The 25,689-nt window shown below is 35.9% G+C and overlaps 3 protein-coding genes across 12 annotated transcripts in view; 1 reads left to right on the forward strand and 2 right to left on the reverse strand.

The window, feature by feature from the left end:
* Window positions 1-14,974, forward strand: part of ARMC2 (armadillo repeat containing 2) — a 282,422-nt gene extending 267,448 nt beyond the window's left edge. The window contains exon 19 of the mRNA XM_073789488.1: window positions 8-14,974. Coding sequence (XP_073645589.1) covers window positions 8-42 — 35 coding nt within the window. The 3' untranslated portion in view covers window positions 43-14,974. The remainder of the gene's footprint in view (window positions 1-7) is intronic.
* SESN1 (sestrin 1) overlaps window positions 1-25,689 on the reverse strand; it is a 131,912-nt gene that overhangs the window by 20,061 nt on the left and 86,162 nt on the right. For 4 of the 10 annotated variants that reach the window (XM_019929537.3, XM_019929542.3, XM_073789489.1 and 1 more), the window contains exons 2-9: window positions 20,238-20,303; window positions 19,209-19,409; window positions 18,397-18,579; window positions 16,271-16,513; window positions 12,976-13,123; window positions 10,634-10,746; window positions 8,274-8,464; window positions 6,847-6,991 (exon numbers count right to left, since the gene is read on the reverse strand). In XM_019929537.3, coding sequence (XP_019785096.1) covers window positions 6,847-6,991; window positions 8,274-8,464; window positions 10,634-10,746; window positions 12,976-13,123; window positions 16,271-16,513; window positions 18,397-18,579; window positions 19,209-19,409; window positions 20,238-20,303 — 1,290 coding nt within the window. Of the gene's footprint in view, window positions 1-5,067; window positions 6,248-6,846; window positions 6,992-7,953; window positions 8,082-8,273; window positions 8,465-10,633; window positions 10,747-12,975; window positions 13,124-16,270; window positions 16,514-18,396; window positions 18,580-19,208; window positions 19,410-20,237; window positions 20,317-25,689 lie in introns of those variants that run through there. The other 6 variants (XM_019929538.3, XM_019929543.2, XM_019929541.3 and 3 more) reach the window with 5 other exon arrangements.
* Window positions 14,422-14,984, reverse strand: LOC109549067 (large ribosomal subunit protein uL23). Its single transcript, XM_019929552.3, has one exon. The coding sequence runs from the start codon at window positions 14,961-14,963 to the stop codon at window positions 14,493-14,495; it is 471 nt and encodes a 156-aa protein (XP_019785111.1). The 5' UTR covers window positions 14,964-14,984; the 3' UTR covers window positions 14,422-14,492.

A 25,689-nucleotide genomic window follows, 5' to 3' on the forward strand; every position in this document is an offset into this window, starting at 1 on the left:
GTGACAGGCGATGAAAAGTGGATACTGTACAACAATGTGTAACGGAAGAGATCGTGGGGCAAGTGAAATGAACCACCACCAACCACACCAAAGGCTGGTCTTCATCCAAAGGTGATGTTGTGTATATGGTGGGATTGGAAGGGAGTCCTCTATTATGAGCTCCTTCCAGAAAACCAAACGATTAATTCCAACAAGTACTGCTCCCAACTAAACCAACTGAAAGCGTCACTCGACGAAAAGCGTCCAGAATTAGTCAACAGGAACTGCGTAATCTTCCATCAGGATAGCACAAGACTGCATGTTTCTTTGATGACCAGGCGAAAACTGTTACAGCTTGGCTGGGAAGTTCTGATTCGTCTGCCATATTCATCAGACATTGCACCTTTGGATTTCCATTTAGTTTGTTCTTTACAAAATTCTCTTAATGGAAAAAATTTCAATTTTTTGAAATTTTAGACTGTAGAAGGCACCTGGAACAGTTCTTTGCTCAAAAAGATAAAAGTTGGGCCTCCCTGGTAGCACAGTGGTTAAGAATCCGCCTGCCAATGCAGGGGACACGGGTTCGAGCCTTGGTTTGGGAAGATCCCACATGCTGTGGAGCAACTAAGCCCGTGTGCCACAACTACTGAGCCTGCGCTCTAGAGCCTGCGAGCCACAACTACTGAAGCCCACGTGCCTAGAGCCTGCACTCCGCAACAAGAGAAGCCACCACAATGAGAAGCCTGCGCACCGCAATGAGAAGCCTGCACACTGCAATGAAGAGTAGCCCCCCCTTGCCACAACTAGAGAAAGGTCACACACAGCAACAAAGACCCAACTCAGCCAAAATTAATTAATTAATTAAAAAATATATTTAAAAAAGATAAAGTTTTGGGAAGATAGAATTATGAAGGTGCCTGAAAAATGGCAGAAGGAAGTGGAACAAAAGGGTGAATGCATCGTTCAATAAAGTGTTTGGTAAAAATGAAAAATGTGTCTTTTATTTTTACTTTAAAACCGAAGGCACTTTTTGGCCCACCCAATACATAATAGTTTCTATCCTTTTTTTTTACATTGGTTGTTAATGTCCCATTTTTCATTTCTGATTTTATATATTTGATTCTTTTTCTTAATCTAGTTAAAGGTTTGTCAATTTTTTTGATCTTTTCAAACAACTCTTCGTTTTGTTGTTTCTATTGTTTTCTGTTGTCTGTTTTATTTATCTCTGCTCTATGTTTCCTTCCTTCTGCTAGCTCTGGGTTTGGATTGTTCTTTGTCTAGTTCCTTGACGTGTGAAGTTAGGTTGTTGATTTGAGATCTTTTTGCTTTTTTAATGTAAGAGTTTATAGCTCTAAACTTCCCTCTTAGCACTGCATCCATAAATTTTGGTGTGTTCTGTTTTTAATTTATCTCGAGATATTTTCTAATTCCATTTGTGATTTCTTCTTTGCAATGGCTTTTTAAGAATGTGCTGTTTAATTTCTCCATACTTGTGGGCTTTCCAGTTTTTCTTTCTGCAATCGATTACTAGTTTCATTCCATTATGATCAGAAAAGATAGTTTGTATGATTTCAATCTTTTAAAATTTGTTAAGACTTGTTTTGTGGCTTAATATGTGGTCTGTCCTGGAGAATGTTCCATGTGCACTTGAGAAGAATGTATATTCTTCTGTTTAAGTGTTCTGTATATGTCTGATAGATCCAACTAATCTATAGTGTTGTTCAAGTCCTCTGTTTCCTTATTTATCTTCTGTTGGTTCTATTCATTTTTGGAAGTGGGTATTGAATCTCCTACTATTATTGTGTTGTTATCTATTTCTCTCTTCAATTCTATTAACATTTGCTTCATATATTTAGGTATTTGGTGCCTATATGTTTATAATTGTTATAGCTTCCTGGTGAATTGACCCTTTTGTCTGATATTCATATAGCCACCTCTGCTCTCTTTCGGTTACCATTTGCATGGAATATCTTTTTCCAGCCTTTCACTCTCAGTCTATATGTGTCCTTAGATCTAAAGTTAGTTTCTTATAGACAGCATATAGTTGAATCCTCTTTTTTATTTTATCCATTTGGCCAATCTGTGTCTTTTGATTGGGGGATTCAATCCATTTATATTTGATGTAATTACTGACAGGGAAGGACGTACTACTGCCATTTTGTTAATTGTTTTCTGCAAGTTTTGTAGCTTTTTTGTACCTCATTTCCCCTCTTCCTCCTTTGTGTTTCACTGACTTTTTTTTTTTTTTTGTAGTGACATGCTTTGATTTCCTTCTCATTTCTTTTTGTGTAAATTCTAAAGAGATTTTCTTTGTGGTTACCATGGGGATTACATTTAAAAATGTTAAAGTTATAAGAATATTTTAAGCTGATAAGAACTTGATTTGCATACAAAACTCCATTCCTTTACAGTTCTGCCCACTCCCCACTTTGTTACTGATGTCCCCCTAAGTCCCTTAGGCTCTCTTCACTTTTCTTCATTTCTCTTTTTGTCCCTCTGACTTGATAATATCAAATAACCTCCAAGGTTACTAATAGTAACTATAAAGTTATTGATAGTATCAGTAACTCTTCAAGGTCACTGATTAGTTTTTCTCTGATCAAATCTCCAGTTGAACTCTAGTTTTTTTTCCTTAATTCAATTATTGTATTCTTCAGCTCCAGAATTTGATTTCTTCTTTATTCTGTCTCTTTAGTGACATTCTCATTTTGTTCATGCATCATTTTCCTGATTTGTCAGTCTCGTTCTTTTTTAGTTCATTGAGCATCTTTAAGACAACTGTTTAAAGTTCTTTGTTAGGTAAATCAGATTTCCGCATTGCTTTAGGGTTGGTTTCTCTAGGTTTGTTTCTTAGATTTTGCCACATTCTTCTGTTTATTTATATACCCTGTGAACTTTGTTGACATTTGGGCATTTGAAAAATAGCTACTTCCAGGGACGTATCTTCTTTGGGCATGTGTGTATGCTTTCATTCCAAGATATATATCTGCTTTTAACTGTCTTAATTTCCCTAAGAGGCTTGTCTCTGTTTCTTCTCAGGAGCTTCCTGTTCCACTTTCTATTTTATTCCCGGCTGTACTCTCTTGGATCTCCTGCACCTGCCTACCGAACTGTAGACTCCCTGCTGCTCTAATGCACCTCTACGCCCACTTCTGTTTTCAGTGGCCCACAACCAGCATCCAAACCATGCTACCACTCCCACTAGTGCTCCAAGTCAGGTGAGACACAATTCAGTCCCTCAAACAGCCCCCAGACAAGCCTGAATACTGGACACAAGTTCACCTTCTTCCTTTCTGTCCTGAGGGAGGAGCCACGAATTGGGGGTTTCCTCTCAATTGCATCATACTGTGCCAGGCAAAGGGAAGGGCTAGGACAAGCAAAATGCCCCAAATTTTCTTAACACCTTTTGGTGCAGCCTTCTCCTGGTTTTGTGTTTGCCTGAGCTATAGCTTCCCAAGGGGTTTCTAGAGTTCTCACAAAGGTATTTTGGTCCTTATATTGTTGTTAGCTCAGTGTCTCATGGGGAACAAGGACCTGGAGCTTCACTGGTGATGTCACTCCCCACCTACCTGCCTTTTGCTTTCCCTTGATATTCACTAGTCACAAATATGTGACAAAATTTGAGTATCTTAATGAGTGAAATGTGCTTGGAAAACATGCTTATCCAACAAGTTTTATTTATTTACTTACCTACCAATGGTCTGTTATCAAAATAATTTGAAATAGGTAAACCATTAGAAGAATTAAAAATCTCTTAACTCTTAAATGAATTTTAAGTTAAAAATATCACCATTATTTATATGAAGTTAATAATTGTGGTAAATACATAAATGTTTAGAATTTAATCTCATTCTTATAGTAAGAGATACTGAATTAAGTTTCATCTAATAAAAAAGTTCCCCAATTTTTACCAAAAAACTGATGTAAAAATTGAATCTTGTAAACCTCAACCAGAAATCTATTCATGATTATTTAAGAAAAAAAATTCCTCTTGTGGGGGAGAGTTTTGGTATTCCATAGTGTATTCTATTTTACCATCCCCAGTTATTTTGGAAACTATTAGTTTCAAAGATTATAGTGACATTAGAAATCCTGTGTGTTTAGTTTTGAGAAAACATTGAGTAATAAGAAACACCTGTTAAATGGGAGGTACTGAAACATCAACTTTGTATCACAGGCATGCCTTTATTACTTTAGATATAAGCACACTTTTTTACTCATTAAAATTTCAAATCATGATTTGTAAGTAGTTTATAAGCTTCAGTGAAAGAAGATAATGAATTCAGTTTATCTTGTTTTGTGATCATCCTACTACTGATTAGAACCTCTATTAGAAATTTTGTATTTTCAAGAGCAAGTGCAAAGAACAAAGAGCAGAAGCAGAATGAGTAAAAATTTAAATCCAGTGCAACTTTACTTGTTGGATTCACCTGTATTGCTATGATGAAAAAACCCAGCAGCAGACAGAAAAGGGCAGAGGTATGATGCAAATTCAATGGGTAAGACCATTTGTATATTATTGTAAGCTGACTAGAAATGGGCTTATGTATATCTTTAAATATACTGAAGATAATTTTTATCTAAGGTGATAGTCTTATCTTCTCAATCTTCTCAACAGCCATGAAGGTAAGTACATCCCCTCCATTCAAAACTGTGCCTCCCATCCCACACTATAAATTTATAGGCACTAGATGGAGCTCAGTAAATGTTTTGATGAGTAAGAGAGTTATTACAACAGCTTTGATTAAATTTAGAGCTATTTCTAATTGTTTGACAGTGTCATTTTTTGTTCTGTAGTGGCTCCCTAATTAGCCTTTGTTTCTAATAATTTTTAATAATTCTATTTGACTTCTAAAACATCTCAGTCCACCTCAGTTCAAAATGGACAAGGCATGGGGCTGTACCAGTTATTTCCGAGATAAAACTTTTCTTTATATCTTTCAAAGTGACTTCAAGAGTTTGCCATTTAAGTCTCTCATCTGATTACAGAATTATTTAAGTGTGATGGCTAATGAAAAAGTCAAAAGAAACAGCATAGCTACCGATTGTGAAGTCATGACTTTTTAAGAGACTGAGACAGCAAAAAAATTGCAGAAAAATTATTCTTTATTGAAAAATACCAATAATACTGACAGACTTCAAAAGCAGTTCACGCCTCCAGAATACAAAGTACTTAATACATTTTTTTCAAGCCTGTTTGCATTTCAAACAAAGCTAGCATTTTTGTAAATCAAATTTGATAACCTGACTAAATATATTTTCCAGCTTTATTATTTAAGGAGCTGTACAACCTCTGAAGTGGGGACCATGAGGTGGGCAGGAGCAGAGGGGCAGAATGCACCTGGGACTGCGCAGCAGTCTACAGCAATATTTCCCATAACTTTGGTGCTGGAAACAAAAATACTGTACAAGACAGCTGCCCTCCAGTGTCAGAGAATCTTGGGAAACAGCATATCAAAAGGTAGCCAGCTTTTCTTATAATTTACACACTTTCATTTAAGATTGCTTTTTGAAGAAAATCTTTAAGAATGCCACTGTAATTTAGTATCATCCAATAACTGAATTAAAAAACTGTATGAAAGAAATGAGCTGTTACCATCATAATGGTCTTTGCCGAGCTGTGAGTAATTTTAGGTGCAAAAAAAGTTAACACATATGCAAGTTTAATTTGAAACCACAAAAATTATGTACGTAGGCTCAGATAGTAGCAGTGTTCACTTTATTACTAATAGCTTAACTGGAACAGCCACTCTATTCATTCCACCAGCAGGAATAGCAGCACCAATATCTAAAATCCTTTACGTATCAATATAAAAGCTTACATCATTATCAAAAAGTCCCATTCTTTGCATGCTCCAATTCTTGTTATTTTTTAACATAAAAGCAACAGGATTTTGAGAGTTACTATTTGCTGTATTAAAAGTTATACAGCATCTTGTACTGTCAAAAAGCAAAATACTGTGAACAGCAGCCCTTCTTCACAGCTCTAAACTTGAAGCTGCCAAGCACTCACTGCTTGTGCCAGCAGTGGCATTTCCACAGTAAAATAGCAGAAACTAAAGGAATCATGGCACAATGGATTTCTGAATTCTTTTATCTACCATTGGTCCTGGGGCTTAGTACCTTCCCCTTGTAGGACAATATCTGCTGATCGTTCATCTTCTTTAATGGAGGAAAGGCATCAGGTCATATAGCGGGTAATGGCTCTCAGAGCATAAAGGAGTTCTGCTTGCATCCTAGCTTCTATAAGAAGCAGATTAACATGAACCTGAATATAAGACACATTATCATTTAAGATAGGATATATGTATACATATAACTGATTCACTTTCTTATACAGCAGAAACTAACACAACACTGTAAAGCAATTATACTCCAATAAAGATGCAAAAAAAAAAAAAGAGGGTTATAAGCATTCACAATCAGTTTCAGTGCATCTAATAAACACCAGAAATGTTTTCTGTGTGCCACTGAATAACATCAGTTTCTCAAAACAAAAGCTGTCTGATCTTTTTTGGATAGATGTTTTGAGCTTGTATTTATATTCGATCACATCTCTTCTTGAAGGTTTGTTAGAATAAAAACTTCCCTGCCAAATCATCATTCACAAACACTCTCTTCTTTCTCTGAAGCAGTTACAGTGATGCCAGCACTCTGAGGAGAGGCCAGCACACCTGTTCTCCCTGTCTTTATTCTTTTACTTTAAACCATAATGAGGTCTCCCTTCCAAGGGGTATGTGAGACAGCTGATCTGGAGTGTTCTTATCTGGGTTGGTAGAAGTGATGGAAGGGGTTTGAGACCCATTAGATTAGGTGAAGGAGAATAAGGATCACTGCTAAATTAGAGTAAACACAATAGGTACTTACCTTCTCAGAGTGCTTGAACTGCCTCCAGAAGCTATCATACATTCTTTTGGTAACCTTTTCAGGAGTGCAAACAACAGTTTTGATATAAACTTTAAAGCTACGATCCAATAGCTGGTTAATTTCACCATAGTCATAGTCATCATATCTGTTAAAAGATAATGTGAGAATTTTATGTATAGTCTGTTTTATTCTTATGGAAGTACAGACATCAATAGTAAATGCTGTATTCTTTCCCCCTCTTCGTGTAGGTAGCTATCCCCCAAAATGACAGCTTTACAATTTTTACGTTTCATTGCGGGTGGATGAATGAGTATAAAGGGGTAAGAAACAGAAGTCAGATGAACAAAAAAATTGCCAGTGCCCAAGCAACCGTATATTTACAATCATGAATAAGCAACCACACTGAGGAACAAATTCTGGAAACAAAGTTTGAGTATTGCTGATATTAAGAAATTAACAAATTAATCAGACAGTAATACTTATTGATACTATTACATGATATATCAATTATAATCTATTTGTGTAAATAAATTTTTTTTCTTATGTTTCCAGGAGTTCTTGGAGTCAGATGAGAAAAAAGGGGGCAGGAGTTCTTGGGGTCAGATGAGAAAAAAGGGGGAGAGGTGTCTGAGAGGAAAGAATCAGTCTCTAGATGGCTTCACAGCGTCTACACTTGGGAAAGGCTAAGCCAAGATGGTCGTAGGCACCAATGTCTCCTCTGCCGCACTGGCAGATAGTGCCTAGAACTGAAGTCTCCTAATTGGTTTTTAGTAGAAAAGGAAGAAAGCGGGTCCTGTATAACCATTCAGGAGTCTAAAGTCATAGCCTGGCTACTGATAAAGTGAAGAAGCAAGACAAAGTGTGACTTTACAGCTAAAATAATCAGAAAGTACCACAGCATGGTTGTTTGTGTATGTTAGAAGGTGGTTTATGATGGCTGTGTTTAAATGTGGCTGAATACCTAACAGGATATGAAAGTTTTGTATTTTGATGAAATATCATGGGAGTAGGTACTCTTTAGAAGGGTACTGTAAGAGTTCTAAGTTCCATGAAGGTAGAAGTATGAGTGTGTCAGGAGATAAAAGATGATACAAAGGGAAAAGATACCATAAATGTGCAGAGACAAACTTTGCCTCTTCCTCTATGCTCTTGGGCCAGCTTGCTTGCTCTCCTCTTCCCTGGAGGCATCTGTTATTTAACTCTTGTCAGCATTCCTAACTCTCCCTCCTGCTTAGCTAGGCAAGAGAAAACACACCAAGCTGCAAAAAATCAAGTCTTTGAAGCACAAAATGCATAAAAATAAGCTATTGGGGAGGGGATGGTTTTGAGTATGTTAACGTAGGTCTGTGTGCATATGTGTTCCAAGCACCTGAATAATTTAGGCTAAAGGAAAATACCTCTTCATAAACATAAGAAAACAGACTAACCTTATTCCAAACATGCAGTGAATATAGTTCCAAATAGCCCGTCTTAGCATTGAGGTATCAACATCTTTGTGCATTGCCATTGTATTATAAGTAAGATTGTAAGCAATGTGAAATTTTTCATCGATCAACTGTCCTACATCTGGATAAAGACGATTTACCAAAGAATAACCATGGTCTTCCCAACAATAGTCCTAAATACAGAGAACAGAACAAATGTGAATTAATTAAAACGTGGCCAACTGTAGTTCTACGTCTGTCGCTCTTCGGTGCAGTGAAATTACTGGCAGCTGAAATCCACTGCCTTTCTAGTACATTCCTAGCTCTCAGTTTCACTTGCATTCCAGTTTGATGTTTTCAATTTCTATACTGCAACATGCAAAAGTTACATTTTGAACTCAGCGAGTTTAAAAACCAGTGGAATCTCTTCCCCTTACACACAGGTCACCCATATTCAGCTTTCTCTCACTGTTTCACCCGTCAGCCTCCAGAGATGACCCATCTTGGGAGGCCACTCTCCTTTTCTATTGCTGCAGGCATTCAAATGGTCCTCAAACTTTGTAAATTTTTAATTCAAGGTATCCATCATTCATTCTTTTTCCTCCTACCCACCTCTGATTCTCAGCCCTATTAATTGTGTCTCCTAATTAGTTTTCCCAAATTAAAGTCTCCCTGCTTCCTTTCTTTCCATCTCAAGCAAAACTTAATAACCTCCCACTTCAATGTTACTACCATATTTATTTTCCTAAAACACCTCTTTGATATTATGCCATCACTATGGTCAAAACCTACAAATCTGATCATCACCTACAAATCTGATCAATTTTAAACTAACTTCCCACTTATCCTTTGCTTGAAGGTCTTAGCAGCCCAGTCAGTTTATGATCCCTTCCCTCAACCTATGCTCAGTTATTGCCTACAGTCTCCTCTGCTTACAATGCCCATGCTTTTAAACCATTCAAATCTCTCAAATCCTAATCTCCCTCCATAAAATTTTCCAGTCCACATGATCCCTTCAATTGTAATCTTTTATATTTCATGATACAACTTCACTATTGAGTAAAATATTCTATAATTCTTCCTTGTGCCTAATTCTGTCTCCTTAAACAATATGTTAGTTCCTTGAGCAAAGAAAAAAAATCATAGTTCTCAAATATTTTCATAATTCTGGTAAAAGAGTTATAATAGCCCCTGCACAATAATTGGGAAAGTTGGGAACAGCAACTCATCTGAATTATATATTTACCTATCTAAATGAAATATATAACAGACTGTTTAAGAAAAACATTTAAACTACAGTATGTTTCTACTGACGGATTGGAAGCGGTCTTCCAAAACTACAGCACAGAATAGATAAATGTTTGCTAATTGATGATTCTCAACTTTTATTCTGGAACTAGAAGATACAGCAATTGTTACTTCTGAGATATACTCGCAAAGCACTTAGCACAGTGCCTCCTGCCAAAGCGAAAACAGAGAAGGACCCTGGTATCCTGGAGGACAATGAGGTCCCTAAGTTTCCATGGACTCAGTATATACAGAATTGTACTGGGAAGTTTTACTGTGTATTTCAAAGTTAATGATTATGGAGCTAAACAAACTGGGTCTACCAACAATAATTCTACTCCCTACCCCAGTAACTTTATTTATTCTAAGAGATGGGTGCTAACTAAGTAATTTTGGAATAAGATTTATTTATGTGAATCCTCTTTAAGCTTTAAATTTGAAACCTTTAAAAATTCTCATTGCTTCAAATGACATTCAGTTCATATTTTAAAGGGAATTAGGTTATTGTAATCATGGTTTATTTTCTATGGTATCTGTAAAAACTCACCCAAATTAAAAAGAAAACAAAATATCTGCTTTCCCTATAAGTCCTAATTTAAGCAAATCTTTCACTCTTTCTCATCCTCTTTCGCTTCACCCCCACACACATAATGCCTGAGATGCTGTGAGGACATTTCTCTTGTCACTCAGGCCTGGTGCATATCAGGGCAGAAATCGCCTCACTTTAACACTGGGGCTCAGTAAAACAGTGCTATAAAAGCAAGCTAGGTTCAAACACAACTATTATTTATTGTTTAGTTATAGTAGGAACTTTAACTGGGTTTCTGCATACCATCTCTGGGAACCTAACCACTATTGTAATTTTGCTTTATGGGTGAATGTGTTTTGAATTCTGAGCAACTGATTTATGAACTTTAACAATATAATAAACATACCTAAGGGAATTACGTGTACGTAGAAAAGTTATTTTTCTCTGCATTGCTTTCTGTTCTCAAATCCAGATGGCTCTTTCTTATTTTAAGTCAGATTGAGGTATTTCTAATTGAGCATGTACATACAACAAGTTGTCATTTTACCTGGACTCGAAATGTTGGGACGTGCATTCCATGTCTAGAGAAATCCTTATAGCCATAACTAGTATCCTCAAAGTGACGAGATACATCTCTTGCTGGTGTAACTTCTTCATCATCTGAAATAATTTAAAAAAAAAAAACCACTGAAAGACTTTCAAAAACAGGATGCTAGTTAAAATTCATTTTACCTATAACAAGTAAAAACAGGATTACCCTTTCTCTGACACTGAGTAACCAATATCAACTAAAATAAAGTCTTAAAACTATAAAGAGAAATAGCCTACTTACTAATAAATGGAATATAATAAAAGTAGATTCTGTTATTAAAAAAATACTCATGGTTAATTTTCTGTTTTTAATTCCTCTCTCTCACAGATCCTCTCTCCCTCTGTGTCCCGACTGTAGTTTATAGATACTAGGTTCTACTGAAAAGTATGTACTCCAAGTATGAACACCCTTTTGAATAATCTTTATGGTGATAACAAATATAAACTTTAAACTTTATGCTCTAAACTTTAGCACTTGGACTATTTTTAATGTCACACAATATATAAAATGATCTCTTTAACAGCTCAAAGGTCCTAGAAACAATTCTAAAATGATGAACAAAGGAAAGAGGTTCTGTGTGTCACTGTTTTTACAATGTTTCCTGCACTGCTTCTAAGCCTTTTCAGATTATCTTCATGTTTAGGGGTCGATGAGATTATAGTTTCAAGTAAATAAAATCAAAGACTTCTCCTCAAGCTAACATCCAACCTCCATTTATACAAATTTGATTTTTTCTTTGCTATTAAGAAACTTGCTTTTAACATATACTCTTTGTCCCACTCTATTATTGTCAAAATACACTGACACACTTTATTAACTTTTTTCCTTTAAATTATCTGGTTTACATATTAAATCCTATAGCCTACATTTGATAAAGGCCAAACATAAAGGATTTACGTTGTTGTTAGTTATCTAAGAAGTAGCTCCTTTTCACAAATCATAGAATTTTAAAGCTGGAAGCAATCTCAGGCCTTTATGAATGCAATTTCCTCATTTTAAAGAAGAGGAAAAAAAGCACTCAATGTTAAATGACTTATATTCACAAAGTTTATTAGCAGTGATTTTTTAGTATTAGAACCCAAATCAAATGTCCTCTCTCTTAGTCTAGTGCTGTTTTCACTATAACTTCCTTTTCTACCTATGCAATAACCTTTCTAAAAGGAAAGCCATATTTGAATTAAACTTAAAAGCTTTTGCACAGCAAAGATAACCCACAGAATGGGAGAAAATATTTGCAAACGAAGCAACTGACAAAGAATTAATCTCCAAAATATATGAACAGCTCATGCAGCTCAGTATCAAAAAAACAACCCAATCCAAAAATGGGCAGATCTAAATAGAGATTTCTCCAAAGAAGGCATACAGATGGCCAAAAAGCACATGAAAATATGCTCAACATCACTAATTATTAGAGAAATGCAAATCAAAACTACAATGAGATATCACCTCACACTGGTCAGAATGGCCATCATCTTATCTCAAAGAGTAAATGCTACAGCTGTTGCTGGGAATGTAAACTGGTTCAGCCACTATGGAGAACAGTATGGAGGTTCCTTAAAAAACTAAAAATAGAGTTAACCATCTGATCCAGCAACACTACTCCTGGGCATATATATGGAGAAAACCATAATTTGAAAATACATGCACCCCAATGTTCATTACAGCAGTATTTACAATAGCCAAGATATGGAAGCAACCTAAATGTCCATCAATAGAGGAGTGAATAAAGAAGATGTGGTACATATATACAGTGGAATGCTACTCAGCCATAAAAAGGAACAAAATAATGTCATTTGCCACAAGATGAATGGACCTGGAGATTATCATGTTAAGTGAAGTTAAGTCAGAGAAAGACAAATACCATATGTCGCCGCTTACATGTAGACTCTAAAAAAAGTGGTACAAATGAACTTATTTACAAAACAGAAATAGAGTCACAGATGTAGAAAACAAATCTATGGTTACTGGGGGGAAAAGGGGGGAGGGATAAACTGGGAGATTGGAATTGACATATACATACTACTACATACAAAATAGATAACTAATAAGGACCTACTGTATGGCACAGGGAACTCTACTCAATACTCTGTAATGACCTATATGGGAAAAAAATCTGAAAAAAAAAGTGGATATATGTATAACAGATTCACTTTGCTGTACACTTGAAACTAATACAACATTGTAATCAACTATATTCCAATAAAAAAGGATACTTTTATTTAAATTCTCTTAAAAAATTGGGCTTTTGTTTTTGGACACAATAGACATTTTATTGACTATGTAATGGTTGCTTTTACCTGAAGAGAAGACAAACATGCTCTCTCTTTTTTCTATTTCAAAACGTGAAGCCATCTCTTCCTGACTTGCCTCTTCTTCATCTCGACATTCCTGTAACTGCTTCATCTTTTCCATGAGGGCTTCGACCTCAAAGAAGGAATCACTTACCTGAAAAGAAAGTGCAATTAAGGTTACATATGTCAAACACGGAATGAAACTTTTGAATTTTATTAAGTCTGTTTCATAAGAATTTGCATCTTAATACAATATAAGAAAAGATCTTCTTATAATTTTAATGCACATGGATGAATCAAAAACAATTATTTGGGGCTTTCCTGGTGGCGCAGTGGTTGAGAGTCCGCCTGCCGATGCAGGGGACACGGGTTCGTGCCCCGGTCCAGGAAGATCCCACGTGCCGCAGAGCGGCTGGGCCCGTGAGCCATGGCCGCTGAGCCTGCGCATCCGGAGCCTGTGCTCCAGAACGGGAGAGGCCACAATGGTGAGAGGCCCGCATACCGCAAAAACAAAAAAACAATTATTTGGCCTATTATATATACAGATATTTAAATTTTAAAATATAAGAGAAAAATGATTTTAAGAACACATTCTAATGTTTTACCTTTTATTACTAAAGTTAGTAATAATATTACTATCAATGCTAAATTTTAAAAATTTAACACTACTTGTCGATTTAAAACAGAACTGAATATTTAAGAGTTAAGCTTTTACTTGCTCAATCAGTTAAATAAGGTACACAAAGTATAAGTGCTTTTGCATCAACTGTGTACACTGGGCATGTTGTCAATAGACAAGCATACCTCAGGTATATTGTGGGTTCAGTTCCACACCACTGCAACAAAGCGAGTCATGAATTGTTTGGTTTTCCAGTGCATATAAAAGTTATGTTTAGGGACTCCCCTGGTGGCACAGTGGTTAAAAGTCTGCCTGCCAATGCAGGGGACACGGGTTCGAGCCCTGGTCTGGGAAGATCCCACATGCTGTGGAGCAACTAAGCCCGTGCACCTCAACAACTGAGCCTCTGCTCTAGAGCCCACGAGCCACAACTACTGAAGCCCGCGCGCCTAGAGCCTGTGTTCTGCAACAAGAGAAGCCACCTCAACGAGAAGCCCGCACACCGCAACCAAGAGTAGCCCCCGCTCGCTGCAACTAGAGAAAGCCCGCGCGCAGCAACGAAGACCCAATGCAGCCAAAAATACACTATACTGTACTGTACATTATACTGTATACTGTATTATACTATACACTATACTGTTTATACTGTAGGCTATTAAGTGTGCAATAGCATTATGTCTAAAAAAACAAGGTACATACCTTAATTTAAAAATATTTATTGCTAAAAAATGCTCAACACCTGGGAACAGGGAGCTTATCTACTAGGGAAGTTTTTAAAAATTCTATTATTTCACTATTATCTCATTTAATAGAGGGATAACTAGGAACAGTACTTTTTCTTTTTTTTTTTTTTTTTTTTTCTAGTGAAAACTTTTATATTTAGAATTAGTCAGCTGGACTCAGTTTAGATGATCCCAATTTTGTTGGCAACATCCAAAGCGTCATAGTCAGGAGCCAGTCGAACATATGCCTTCTTCTCTCCATCAGGCCTGATCAGGGTGTTGACCTTAGCCACGTCAATGTCATAGAGCTTCTTCACAGCCTGTTTAATCTGGTGCTTGTTGGCCTTGACATCCACAATGAACACCAGTGTGTTGTTGTCTTCTATTTTCTTCATGGCTGACTCGGTGGTGAGGGGGAACTTGATGATGGCATAGTGGTCAAGCTTGTTTCTCCTAGGGGCGCTCTTCCGAGGATATTTGGGCTGCCTCCTGAGCCGCAGTGTTTTGGGCCGTCGGAAGGTGGGTGACGTCCGGATCTTCTTTTTTTTGTGGCTGTGTACGCCTTTCAACACTGCTTTCTTGGCCTTCAAAGCTTTTGCTTTGGCTTCGGCTTTGGGAGGGGCAGGGACTTCCTTCTTCGCTTTCGGCGCCATCTTCGTGAAAAGGGTTTCAGTACTTTTTCTTTAGCCTTGTACTAAATCAAAGGTGGGGAAGGACAACAATCCAACTCTAAGCATCCTAGCAACTGATGTACTCTCCCTTAGACCATCTCATAACCTTTAAGCTTTGATAAATAATCAGTGGCCATATGCAGGCCTCCAACAACAATCCAGATAGCTCAACAGAGGGTGGAACTGATGGTCTTGGGCATTGCCAGCACAGCACAGTGATGAACCTTGGGAACATGATTTTCCCTCCTGTGCTAATCTCACCATATGTAAATGCTACCTCTTATTTAGTACCTGATAAATGCCAAGCACTGTACTAGGCCTTTTAACCTTTTTTTTTTTTGCCTTTTACCTCTTTAGAGACATTTCATTTAAACTTTACAATAACCTTGTGTTTGACCTTCATTTAGAAATGAAAGAATGGAGGCTCAGAGAGGTTAGATAACTTGCCCACAGTCAAATATACGTTAACAGTCAAATACACGTTAAAGTCAAATATATAAATTTAACCTGTCCAAATCTGTTTAAAATAATACAACTGAGAAAATCTGTGCAAAGTATTCAGAAGACTGTAATGTTGTTTCTCTGATTTCAATTTGGAAATATAAACCCTTTTCTCTTTCACTACAGCTAAAGAATGCAGAGGGAATTTTGACTCATCATATATAGAATTCAAATTTGCTTACAGAAAATTCAACTCATTCTGATCTGTTTCAAAGGAATAACATAACTGAGAAAATATAAAAGCCAGAGAAGAGAAGGAATAGAGATAAAAGCAATTTAATAAATTTACATTCACTTTTATATATATTTGTGAGAAGTTAAAACATGAAGAAGTATTTTAAAAGGAGAAATTCCAGATCAAGGCTGATTAAATCTTCTAAAAAGTAATTAAGAAGACAGCCTGTTTCTTCTGTGCAAAAGGATGTGATCAGCATCAGGAAGTTTCTACCACCAAGTTCCACTGTTCTCAGTCTCCCCTCATCTCACTCAGTAGCTGTTCAATACCAGATGGCTCTGATGGGGCACATTGCTGGTGGCTTCTGATCCTAAAATTATTCAAATGTAACCTCCTAGAGGGTCTTATAATTTTGTATGTCCCTTAGCATCAGACTAGTGCTGAGCATTTGGAGGCAGACAATAAATACTTGCTGAATGAACAGGTATGGGGGCCTAATATCTTTTTGGACTTAATAGGGTAGATTTTCTTAAAAGCCAAATGAAAAAATAATGTAACAGCAATTACTGTGATTACTCTTAGGATGATCCTATAATAAATAATAGATACTTACCGAAACATTTCCTGCTGAGTTGACCTGCATCTCATCCACACTGTGATTGCCATTTGTAATGTCACAGATGCAGTAGTTACTAACAGAAGGAGGTCTGAATGTGTGGCCACCATCACAATGAATTTCTGGACTGATTCCACAGCCAAATGTGAACGAGGCAAGAGAATGATAGTGTGTAAGTAGAACTACTGCATGTACCAGTTCTGCAAGGGACCAGCTGTGCTCTTCAGCTTTCAAAAGTCCCTTGGGAAAAAAAACGAGAACATTTTTATGCTGGGGTATGGTATTGATGAAAGAATACAGTTCATCTTGGTATTTAACCTACTGAAAACAGGATTAGTTACTATATAAAACTTAAGATAAAATTACAATTTGAGGCATGTAGAACCCAGAATTTGCTAATTTTTATGAATATGTATTCACAAATAGAGCTTAAGATAAACTGATAACGACACATTCGTTATTATTTTGACTTTCTGAAATCCTGATTTAAAAATGTAGAATACATTTTGTTTAAAAGCAGTTGCCATATCTCAGATGATGGATTATGAATGCATTAACTATGTTGTTAGTGCAGTCTCAAACGAAATGTAATGAATTTGTGTTTAAAGTAGAAGCTACTGTGTAAAATACGCCTGTTTTTCTTTATTATCAGGCCTCCTCAAGGAATTTTTAAAAAGTGGTTTGAACAGCTTGACTCTGAATATTCTTAAATCATCAAATTATATTTATTTTAAAAATTATGCTCAAGGTAAAGTCTACAGTTCTTCAAAGTCTTACAAATCTGTGTCCATTCTGCTTCATTATCTATTTTATAATATGTAATTTTATATTACTAGACAATGTAACAGACATTGCATTAATCATATTCAAATCTTGCATCTCCTTGATAAAAAGATGCTTCAATTACATAAAAGAATCTAAAATATTCTAGGGAATTCCCTGGAGGTTCAGTGGTTAGGTCTCTGCACTTCCACTGCAGGGGGCATGGGTTCCATCCCTGGTCAGGAAACTAAGATCCCACAAGCCTTGAGGCATGGCCAATAAATAAATAAATAAATATTCTAAAAAAAGAGAAAGACAACACCAAAAATATATTGTATTTTTAAGAATTTCCACTGCATGGTAGATTCTTTTAGAGAATGTCCATCTACTTTTATTCTATTATCTTTATTAATAAATAGAACCAGACAAAACTAGTTTAAAATGGTATTTTAAAAAGATAACACAACAAGATGCCACTTTACATCTATGAGAATGGCTAAAATCCAGAACACTGATAACAACAAATACTGACAAGGATGTGGAGCAACAGGAATGCTCATCCATTGCTCATGGGAACACAAACTGGTATAGCCACTTTGGATGACAGTTTCTTACAAAGCTAATAAACACAAGCTTATCATACGATCCAGCAATCACACTCCTAGTTATTTACCCAACTGAGTTGAAAACTTATGTCCACCAAAAAGCCTGCATGTGAATGTTTGTAGAAGCTTTATTCATAATTGCCAAAAACTGGAAGTAACCAAGATGTCCTTCAATAGATGAATGGATAAACTGAGGTACATCCATACATGTATTTTTCAGCAATAAAAAATGAGCTACCAAGCCACGAAAAACCATGGAGAAACCTTAAATGCATACTGACAAGCTAGTCTGAAAGGGCTATATACTGTGTGATGCCAACTATATGACAGTCTGGAAAAGGTAAAACCATAAAGACTGTAAAAAAGAGCAGTAGTTTCAGGGGGAAGGGGAGAGAGATGAATAGAGGGAGCATAGGAGATTTTGAGAGAAGTGAAACTATTCTTTATGATACCATAATGGTGGATAACACGACATTATGCAGTTGTCAAAACCCATAGAACTGTACAACACAAAGAGTGAACCCCAATGTAAATTAGACATTATTAATTCATCAGTTACAGCAAATGTACTATACTAATACTAGATGTTAGTAATAGAGAAACGATGTGTGTGTGGGCGGGGGGTGGTGGATGGTTGACGGGGGTAGAATATGGGAACTCTACTTTCTGTGCCATTTTTCTGTAAACCTAAAACTGCTCTAAAAATTAGTCTAATTTTTTTTTTTTAATGACACCCTAGATATATTCTCTACTTACCTCAATATGTTCTTTGGTAATAAGCCAAGGCCTATGGGCTAACACTTTGTTAAGTTCTCCTAAATTCTGTAGTTTTTGAGGAGCATTCTCTAAACCATTAAGCCACTTGGGGTCTCCACCAACATGAAGGAAATCGTTTACATGGAGATTCACTAAGTAGGAGCACTGATGTCTTGCTGCAGCCTTAAGAGAAAACAAAAAGATTATTCTAATTACACATATTAAAATCTTGAACAACTACAAATCTTTTTCTTTACAATATGCAAAACAGCTAATTAAGTTTTTGATTAGTATGTTTTCAAATTTTCCATATACTACAGAAATGAAGTTTTCATATAAACATTTAAAAATTCATACACTATAGAAAGCACCTCAAAAATATCCCAAGAACAAATAAAATATCTGATCAAAGTATCTGAACTTTAGAAAAATTTTATACCTACTGTCAGAACCTCAGATTAAGAAGAAACTTCAATTAAGGTGCCAACCATAAAACAATGGAATATTATTTATAAATTGAACATGAGTACCACCACTTATGTCAATCTGAACTATCAGTGAAATAATCTTGTGTTCTACTTTATTCTCGTATTTAATAGAAAATGGTTCTCAACAGAGTGTAAATACATATTTCTTTTTCTGTTATATTTGACAGCGTACTTATTTAGAAAGAGGAAAAATAGATACTACTTAACAGGAATTCGATTAGAAGTTAGAACATAAGTATTTATTTCTGTGTTTGAAGCATTAACCATCTCTTAAAAAGATTAATAAAGCAGGCAGAAAGAATTTTTCACTGAATGTTTACAAACCATTATTCCAATGTAGTGCCGATAATGTAGGGGTAATGGCCCATCCATTTGCAGTAGATAGTGTTGAGTTTTTAAGAAACTTTCTAAATATTGTGGGTGAAAAACCATCACTAAGGTAATATTATCCAAACGACCCAAAGCAGCAAAAGAATCTGCAAATAAAGTATGCATCTGTGCGTCTTCACTCCCCACTTGGAGAATCTGTATGAAAGAGAGGAAAACCATGGTTTCAGAAATTGTAAATTGGTGTAAAAGAAAGAAAACATGCAGGGGAAGGAAAAAAAAAAAGGAATATGCATGCACTGCACTTTAAGTGTCACCTAGAAGCAGATTAAATTTGGCTTAAAGAGAGGTTATAATTCTACAAATTTAACTCAACTTGTTGCAAGATAGCAGAATAAAGAGTCACATATCATGTAGTAGGGGAAAAACAACAAAGGCCGGACATTAAAGGCCATCTAGATAGGCTGCTTGCAGACTTGACCAGAATCCAGACATCCAGATCTAAATCCAGAACCCAGATTTAGATTATCAAATTTGCAGAGCTTGCAAACAGACCCTAATGCCTTTCCTTTTAACAACACCTACTCTCCCTCAATTTACAGAGAACCAAAATTAACTAACAGTAAACAATCCCTGTGAAAACAAAGTATAGGAGCATTTACATATTTAGAATTAAAGATCCACTCTAGCATTGATACCAGCCTGTGGAGTTGGCCAAGACCAAGTAACTCGGCTTATGGGCACACCTAAGCAACATCTAAATATAAGCAGGTGGCATATCATTGGTCAGAAAAAAGTCTTGCCTTTGCTTGATTAAATATGGGTGTTAGAAAAGCATCATGAAATACTAGAAATCAACATGACTATAACAGCTTTTTAATCCCACATATTCACTGCCAAAACATGATGATTAACTTGTGTAAAGCATATTGTTGACCAACAACTTGTTCAGATGCGAAGATGTGGGTCATGAAAGCTTTTCCTTAAAAGCATACAGTTCACTATGTACTTTCACAAACAACATACCTCCTTTTCTGGGATGAATCTGCTTGGTCCGTGTCCTAGTGGTCGAGGAATTCTAATTCCAAGTTCCTAGAAAAGAAAACTACACCATCTCAGGCCTCCAGCAGTAAACAACATGAACTGAGGCCACAGGAATGGGAGAGAAAAACAGCCAGTTGAACAGAGACTGGCTTGTTCTGGTGATTTATTTTCATGGCCATATATATATACCAGATCCTCTGTTTGCATCACATAGCTGACAACAGTTTATAATACAACTCTGACTAAAAACAATAAAACCTGTTTCACTAAAACCAGAGTTTTGCATAAAGTACTTGGCAGAAAGTCTAGAACAGAAAGTTCAGCACATAGCAGCCAACCCTGTGGATTGTCAGTGATACAAAATAAGACCAATGTGTTTGTACATCCAAAACCCAACCAACCAAAATATCAATCCCTGTGCATCTTGTCAGGAAATGAAAAAGCCATAACCTCTACCTAGATGTCTTAAACTGAAAGAAGTATAATTATTACTACATCTATAATAACACTTCACAAGAACAGAAATACTATGAAAAATAAAAAAGCTATTTAAATCCACAAAAGAGAAAGTAGTACAGGGCATGGTTTCTCTGTGCTTGAGTAAAACAATTTTAGAGAAATTAATTTTGTTTGTGAGTTTTCCTTAAATTTTTAATTTATAGGATCTCATCAACTTTGCTTATATTATATTTTAGAGGAGCTCAACTAATTAAAAAATAAATGGTTTTCTGCCTTTTGACATAGTGAACCTAGAATTCTATACTTTATGTGACAGTGTAGTGTGGTTAACAAAAACTGACAATCTACTGTTAGGCTTCCATCTTTTCCCTCAATACAGTGTGCTAATAGAAATAAAACCAAAATGTAATTCAGACTTTTTTTTTTCTTTTTGAGGCTCATGTCCTATCACTCTAGTCTCTAAACAAAAAACCCCCTCCTTCTTTAACAACTAAATATTAACCCTTGCTTATATAATTACATACAAATATTATTTCTACCCTCTCTCTACTGCTTCCAAAAGTCCTTCATGATATAAACCAGATGCTTTCCTTTTAAAGGAAAAAAAGGGGGGAGGGGGCAGTCAGAGAAGAACATGTGGCAACAATTCAAGAAATCTGGTCCAAGTGAATGAAAACCTTTTGAGCAGAATGGATTTTTAAAAATTAAGCAGGCAGGACAAAATTGAAGAGAATCTTAATTAGGAGAACTCAAGATTCAGATTCAAAGTAGGCTGGATTTGCCAACTAAATCTAAAATTTTATATATGTTTCAAATAATCTTGTATTGGAGGTCAGTGATTTCTTACTCTGATAATTCCACACTTATACTGAAGACAGTAATGTCTAATAACCATGCCCCTCATTAGAGGAGGCACTAAATTCACTGCCCCAGCCATGTATGTGTCTCAATTTTAATATCCTACAATAAATGCAAGGAAAAAACCCACATTCCTGCTATTCAATACATCATCTTGGCACAAATGCAGCCATTTATATAAAATGATGACTCTATTGGCCTTTCTGATTTAATTACATATATTTCTAACAAAATATATTGGGCAAGACTTTAAGGCTAAAAATCAATACCCCTTCTCAGTTCTTTACTATCTTATTTAAACAAAATGCATTTTAGCAAACACCCCATTTCAGGGGTTTATTATTCATTTTCTACCTAAGAGACACTATTCTTATGACTTTAGTATACAAAAGGTGGCATTTCAAAGGAGGAGAAATGGATTATTCAACAAATGATTTTGGTACAACTGGAGAGCCACTCAGAAAAAAGTGAAATTGGAGGCTTAAATCATACTTTACTCCACAATAAATCAGATATAAGTGTAAAAAACAAAAATAAAAAACATTACAGTATTAGAAGAAAATACCTGTGGACTTAGGTCTAAGAATGCCACAAAACCAGGAAATCATAAAATATAAGATTGATAAATTTGATGACATAAAAATAAAGACTTTCATATGGGAAAAATAAACATATAAAGTCAAAAGCAAACAGAAAACTTGGACATATATTTGCAACTCATATAGCAAAGGGCTAAATTTTTTTAATACATAAAGACAAATCACTAAGAAAACCCCCAACAACCTCACAGAAAAATGAACAAAGGACATGGACAGTTCAAAGAAAATGAAATATAAATGGCTGAAAAAATGATCAACCCTCACAATAAAACACTGAGATACAATTTTGCACCTAAAATACTGCTTAAGATCAAAAAGTTTGATGATAGGCTGTGTTGGAGAGGGGGTGGAGAAATAGCCATTCATTGCTTATACTTTCTGATGGGAGTGTTTTGAAGTGTGAGGAAAAAATATCAAGAAACATAAAAGGAGTATAAATTACTACAACCTCTAGGAGGGCAATCTGAAATACTGATCAATATTTAAAAGTTACATACCCTAATCAATAATTCCATCCTAAACATTACCCTATACTCACATTTCTAAAATGTCATGTGTAAAAGTATAATCACTGCAACATTGTTTCTAGTAGTACAAGATTTTATAAAGCAACCTAAATGCTCATCAATAGAGTACTGTTTCAATAAAGTTTAGTATGATCATAGACTAGAATAGCATGAAGTCCTCACAAAGAATGAAGCAGTTCTATACAAGTTGGCTTTAAAAGATCTCCAAGATATATTATGTGGGGGGAAAAAGACAAAGTATATAATATGTATATATTATGTTACTATTTGTAAGGAAAGGGAAAAAAATTACCAATTCCATTTCTAGGACTTTATCCTACAAATACATTAGCAGCATGTGGATTGTGTATGTGTGTGTGTTTATTTTTTTAAAAATAAGACCAGATTCCTAGCACATGGGCCTCAAAACAAAGAGGTTGAAGTACATTGTTTTGGTTTTATTTCTATACCAAATAGATAGTTTATATATCAAACTTACAAAACAATAGCTTTACAGTTCCAAGAAAATGACTATTAATGTTTCAGAAATGGAATATTTTCCTATAGGCATGCCAAAGGTCTTTCCCAATGGTCCTTTCTAATTCTCAAGTCTTTGAAAGTCTATCCCTGTAGCCAAATTTAGTGGCCATACTGGTATCACTGTCTCCCCTCTTCCTTGCCTTCAAAGGTCAAATCTTTCTTTCCCAGTTCCTTTAGAAATAGATTCTTTTATGTATTTTATGAAAAATTATGTGTTTTAAAACAGGATGTTAAGAAAAAGCAAACATTCTCAGGAACGGACTATAAACCTATTATGCTAAGAACCTCTTACTGTTAAGATCACATTCATTCCTTGGTGAGGTACCAGTCTAACAAAGCAGGGGACAGAATAGAAGAACTGAAGAAAGGAAAGGAATGGAATGGAGTCTCTGATATTTAAGACTCCAATTTCATTATTTTACTTATGGCTAGTTCTAGGTAAAATAGAATTTTATGAACTCTGAAACTGCATCCCAATTTATCCTAATCCAGATACTGTCAGGAAGCAGGTCATTGATTCCGTCTAGCCTTCCACAGCACACAAATTGAGCTCTAACTTATGGGAAAAGGAAACAGGTGACAATTATCTTGAAAACAGCCAGGAAGTCTGGTTCTAGAGTTGGTGTCTTTAATTAATTACTCTCAAAAGCTCCTCTTTAAGAGCTTTTGAGGGACTTCCCCGGTGGCGCAGTGGTTAAGAATCTGCCTCCCAATGCAGGGGACATGGGTTCGAGCCCGGTCTGGGACAATCCCACATGCCGCGGAGCAACTAAGCCCATGCGCCGCAAGTACTCAGCCTGCACTCTAGAGCCTGCAAGCCACAACTACTGAGCCCGCGTGCCACAACTACTGAAGCCCGCGCGCCTACAGCCCGTGCTCTGCAATGAGAAGCCACCATAATGAGAAGCCCATGCACCGCAACCAAGAGTAGCCACCACTCTCCGCAACCAGAGAAAGCCCGCGCACAGCAACGAAGACCCAATGCAGCCAAAAATGAATAAATGAGTAAATAAATTTTTTTAAAAGAGCTTTTGATACTTAAAGGTCTTTTTAGATACCATTATTATTATACAATTGTATTCTTGATTTCTAAAGGGGTAAAAGTTTCAACTTTCTGGAAAACTCACTTTTGAAACACTTCCTAGTCACATGACAAATTAGTTGCTACCCTATTTTCTAGCAGGTATTGATTACAAAAAAAAAAAATAAGGCACTGCAGGTCTTCAATGGTGTGATCGTAAGCCAAACTAAGTGCACTTCATAACGTCCTAAAGGTTCCTTCAATTGTGCCTTCATATGTACCTGTAAGAAACTGAATTACAGACTTTGAACAAATTTTGGCCAATCTAAATTCAAGGAGGCAGCACTTGCCAACGGCAAATGGCCTTGTTGTGAAGCAGATGTAAATGCTAACCACAGCACAAACCTCACGGGCTCTTGGTGAAGGTGTGGCTGGGAAATCTAACATGGGAACTAACAGTCTTCTCCTCTCAACAATCCTCCTAATCAGCATCTTTGAAGTCATAGCAACAGCCTCTGCCATCACAACATTGCTGCAAATCTCTGACGCGATATCTGTTTCCTCTACAGTGTATACTAACACACTAATTTTCACAGTATGAAAATTCTCAGCAAATGTTGACAGCACCACAGAATGACTAATGTATGTAATGTATCACTGTATGAATCTGTGTTTATGAATTTACTGTTCTAATCAGATTTTTCAAATTTCTCAGATACATTTATGAATCCATATGAATATCTTTAACCAAAAAAATGAACAGTTTGCCACAAGTGCAAAATGAGAGCATTTGTTGGCTTACAGTGTCTATCTACATGCAAAACTAGTTGAAAAGTAAAAATGATTAGATCACTTCAATCATTTTATTTTTTCTCACTGCACTTGGTACATTGTTAAACTGTCTAGATGTCTTAATACTGATAATCACAATAATATTAATTTTGATATTTTAAAAAATTACAAAAGCAGTTCTGTTTGAAACACATTTCAACAAGGCAAAAATATGCTGTGTAAAAAGTAAAAGTTCCCATCCCACTCTTCCTTATTTATGAGAATCATTGCCTATAGCTGGGTGCTAGCCTTTTGACATTTGAAATTTTTAAATAGAAATGAAGAAATCTAGAAGCATTATAAAGAAATCTTCCTATTATAACGACATGTACTAGTGCTTCTTCTAAAATTGTCATTAACTCTTTTATAGGGAATTTAGAAATACTCAAAGTTCAGGTACCTCTTTTTCCAGTGTCTGGTCTTCTATGAAATACATTCTAGAAAAATAAAAACTCACTGACTTCAAAGTACTGGCTTTGTAAGGCTGACTTAGGCCATATGTGTGCCCTATACTTTAGTCAGGAGTTCCATTCCTGGAAAGGGTTTAATTTAAAGGCACTGTGGAAGCTTGCTATTTGAAAGAGTTGTGTTATTAATTCTTTTGTAAAGTGAATAGTTTT

The sequence above is a fragment of the Tursiops truncatus genome, chromosome 12 (assembly GCF_011762595.2).
Source record: "Tursiops truncatus isolate mTurTru1 chromosome 12, mTurTru1.mat.Y, whole genome shotgun sequence".
Lineage (NCBI taxonomy): Eukaryota > Metazoa > Chordata > Mammalia > Artiodactyla > Delphinidae > Tursiops > Tursiops truncatus.